Raw genomic sequence first — 3,871 nt, 5'->3', positions numbered from 1 at the left:
TATTATTTTATTTGCTTTAACATCATAAGTATAAATGAAACATAGGGCTGAATGGAAACATTGGGGCATTTTTGTATTTACATACTTCTCCTGATACTGGTTACTGCAGGGCTATATTTTCTGCTGTACATTAAAATTTTGAGTATTTATTGGGAATTACTATTTCATCCTACACAAAACAGGTACACAAACAAGGAAAACACAACTACAAAAATAATACCACATCAATAATTTTGAAAATATAAACTATATAAAGCATATAAAATACATGGGGCTGTACAGATGGACTCACATGATTTTTTAGGACGTTCTGGATCACAGTAGACTATCTGTTAACTTTGTGTACTTAAAAGTCCTCACTTTCCTCATTAACTAAGCATTGGTGTATAAACAGTTGACTTACATAAGCTTATCTTTTTTTCCTCATCAGCTTATCTAATGCTAGAGCAGCAGCTTCTGCTTAGATGTAAATAAAGGGGTACATACTTTGATCAAAATTAAGAATGATACATTATACACTCTGAGATTAAAATGAAGTTTGTGAAGCCCTGTAAATAATCAAGAAAGTTTTCTGTATATGCTTAATTATGAATTTAAAATGTAGGATGTAATATATAATATAATATGGAGCATGGAAGCCAGTGACATTGTAATAAGTATAATCTTCTTATTACAGACTGCAGTTGGGATCCTGGGCAACTTCTTTTTACTCTACCATTATCTGATGTTTTACTTTGAGGGGCACAAGTTAAAGTTCACAGACTGGATTCTGCAGCACTTGATTATAGCCAACTTCTTAACTCTCCTGTGTAAAGGAGTTCCCCACACAGTGTCAGCTTTTGGGTTGAAAGACTTCCTCAATGACATTGGGTGCAAACTAAGCTTCTATCTTCACAGAATTGGGAGGGGTGTGTCCATCAGCAGCACCTGCTTTCTGAGTGTCTTCCAGGCCATCACCATCAGTCCAAAGGCCTCCAGGTGGGCACAGCTTAAAGTCAAGTCTCCAAGTTACATTTCTTCTTGTGTGTACATGAGCTGGGTCCTGTCATTAATAGTAAACATAGCTGTTCCCATATACATGACAGCAAGACCAAACAATAGCAACATTACACGCCTAAGGGTGTATCTATACTGTTATACTGTTCATGATGACAAGGTTGGTGACCTTCTCAATGCAATATTTCAAAGTGTTCCTGATGTGTTTCTCATGTCGGTGATGCTTTGTTCCAGCGGCTACATGGTTTGCATTCTCTACAAGCATAAGCAGAGAATGAAGCACATTCATAGAAACAATTTTTCCTTCAGGTCCTCCCCTGAGATCAGAGCCACAAAGACCATTCTGCTCTTGGTGAGCACCTTTGTCTTCTTTTACGCAATTTCTTGCCTCTTACAAATTAACATGTCTCTTGCACATAATCCAACCTCATTATTGGTAAACATGGGTTTTATTGTAACTGCAAGTTTCCCAACTGTGTGTCCCTTTTTGGTGATCTGCCATTAATTCTGTCAATCTTCACTCTGTTCTACCTATACAGGAAACAATATATCCTAACCATATCAGTAACAACAAGATTGTATGGTTTTAAATAATCTATGTATTTCATTCAAGTACATCTACATATTCAATCATGTCACAAAAGCAGTTGGTGTTCATTCATGAAATAATCTGTAAAAATACAAATATTGAAAATATTATAAAGTTTATTTTGCATATCCTATATTTTGTCACATAAACAATATTAATCAAGTTTTATAGATAATGTCATGCTTTCTAAAACAATGTTTTGGTTTGCAATATATTTTGTTGATATTTATCTTTTTCTACAGGAACAGGCTAAAATTTATTGAACAAGTTTTTTCTAACTTACTTCTGTTGCCAGAAACATTTACCAATGATTGTAGTCAAATAGTTTAATTACCCATATGCTCTGAACTGAAAACATTCAGACATAATAGGATTTGGCTAACAAAAAAACACCTGCATGTAAATATAGTAATGAAGATACAAGGGAAGTTTTTACCAAGCAATGGACACTAAAAGCTGAGGTCAGTGAATTCTTGCGTTTTGTTTTTTACAGCCAATACTATTCCATATTTATTAAGGTATAGTTGAAACTGAAATGTCATTTTTATATTATAACTTGTGATAATTTCCTACACACACACACACACACACACACACACACATATATACTTATATGTTATACATATATATTATACATATTATATATAATGTACATATATTCAATGAAAATTTGATTACTATAATCAAACTATGCGACATTTTGTGCTGGAAAGTTTTATGTCAACAATACAGAGATAGTAAGTTGGAAAAAGAGAACCTCAATTAGGAAAATACCACCAAGAGTTTGCCCTATTCTCACACTGTCGTGCATTTCATAGATTAATGTGTGATGTGAGAGGTTCCTGCTCTCAGTGAATGATGTAATCCCTTGAGAGTTGGCATTCATGGATATGAACGTTGTGCAAGCCATGGGAAGGAAGCCTGTAATCATCATTCCTCCATGACTTCTGCTTCAGTCCTTGATTTTAGTTACCTGCCTCAGGTGCCTGTCCTTCCTTCCATCAGCAATAAACTATTGCTTGGAAGTGTAAGATAAACATGAATGTTTTCCTCCCCAAAATGTTTTTTGTCATGGTGTTTTATCATAGCTATCGAAAGTCTGAAATCCATAACTCTAAAACCAATATTTTGAGATACAAGCTTCTAAGATGTGTATTTTTTCAATATGATTTAAATGTTTTTTACTGCCAGATTTTTTCCAATTTCTGAAAGTTCCACATCCCATGCATCCTATCCCTATCTCCATGAGGATGTCCTGACCCCACAAGCCCCCACCCAAGTAGACAACTCCACACCCTGGGGCCTTCAATCTCTACAAGGTTAGGTTCATATTCTCTGACTGGGTCCAGACTTGGCAGTCCTCTCCTGTGTATATCTTGGGGGCCTCATTTCAGCTGGTGTATGCTGCCTAGTTGGTGGACCACTGTCTGAGAGGTCTCAGGGGTCCACATTATTTGAGACTGTTAGTCCTCCGAGAGGGAAGCCCTCCTCCTGAGCTTCTTCCAGCTTTTCCCTAATTCAACCACAGGGGTCACCATCTCCTGTCCATTAGGTGGGTGTAAATATCTGAATCTGACTTTTTCAGCTGTTTGTTGTGTCTTTCAGATGGTAGTCATGATACACAAATTTTTGTGAGCATACCATAGCATCATGTGTTCCCTCTCATGCTGTAGGACATTTCATCTAAGGTCTCTCCTGTTGAATCCTGAGAGTCTTTCCCCTCCCAGGTCTCTGATACATTTTGGTGGGTCTATCCACCTCCTACTTCCAAAGGTTCCCTGTTTCCATTCTTTTTGCTGGCTATCAGGGCTTCAGTCATGTTCCTCCTACCCAATACATGATAGTTTTTCAATCTTCCCCTCAATGCCTTCTTTCCCACCCGATTATTCCCCCATCACTCCTCTTAGGATTCCTGCTTCTCCTCCCAAGTGGAACTGAGGGGTCCTCACTTGGACCCTTCAACTTTTTAACCATTTTTAGTTCTGTGGATTCTATCCAGAGCCTTCTGTATATTTCTGACTAATATCTACATATTAGTGAGTACATACCATGCATAATATTTAGGGACCAAGTTATCTCACTCAGGATGATATTTTGTAGTCACATTCATTTACCTGCAAAACTCAGGATGTACTCATTCTTAATATCTGAGTAGTATTCCGTTGTATAAATGAACAACATGTTCTGTGTGCATACTTCTATGTGAGGTATCTGGATTGTTTTTAGCTCTTGGCTATCACAAACAAGATCTGCCTTAACATTGTTCACATGAAAGAAACAATAAGT

At 36.9% G+C, this 3,871-nt stretch overlaps 1 protein-coding gene across 1 annotated transcript; it reads left to right on the top strand.

Annotated features, from left to right (window-relative positions):
• The first annotated feature begins 631 nt into the window (after positions 1-631).
• LOC127673794 (vomeronasal type-1 receptor 4-like) lies at positions 632-1,501 on the top strand. The gene has a single exon (XM_052169550.1). The coding sequence runs from the start codon at positions 632-634 to the stop codon at positions 1,499-1,501; it is 870 nt and encodes a 289-aa protein (XP_052025510.1).
• Positions 1,502-3,871: the final 2,370 nt, after the last annotated feature.

The sequence above is a fragment of the Apodemus sylvaticus genome, chromosome 23 (assembly GCF_947179515.1).
Source record: "Apodemus sylvaticus chromosome 23, mApoSyl1.1, whole genome shotgun sequence".
NCBI lineage: Eukaryota > Metazoa > Chordata > Mammalia > Rodentia > Muridae > Apodemus > Apodemus sylvaticus.
This window is presented reverse-complemented; position numbering and strand designations above follow the sequence as displayed.

Bases quoted from the DNA above. Each gene is read 5' to 3' on its own strand.
- LOC127673794 (XM_052169550.1), top strand. From the start codon at position 632: ATGGAAGCCAGTGACATTGTAATAAGTATAATCTTCTTATTACAGACT.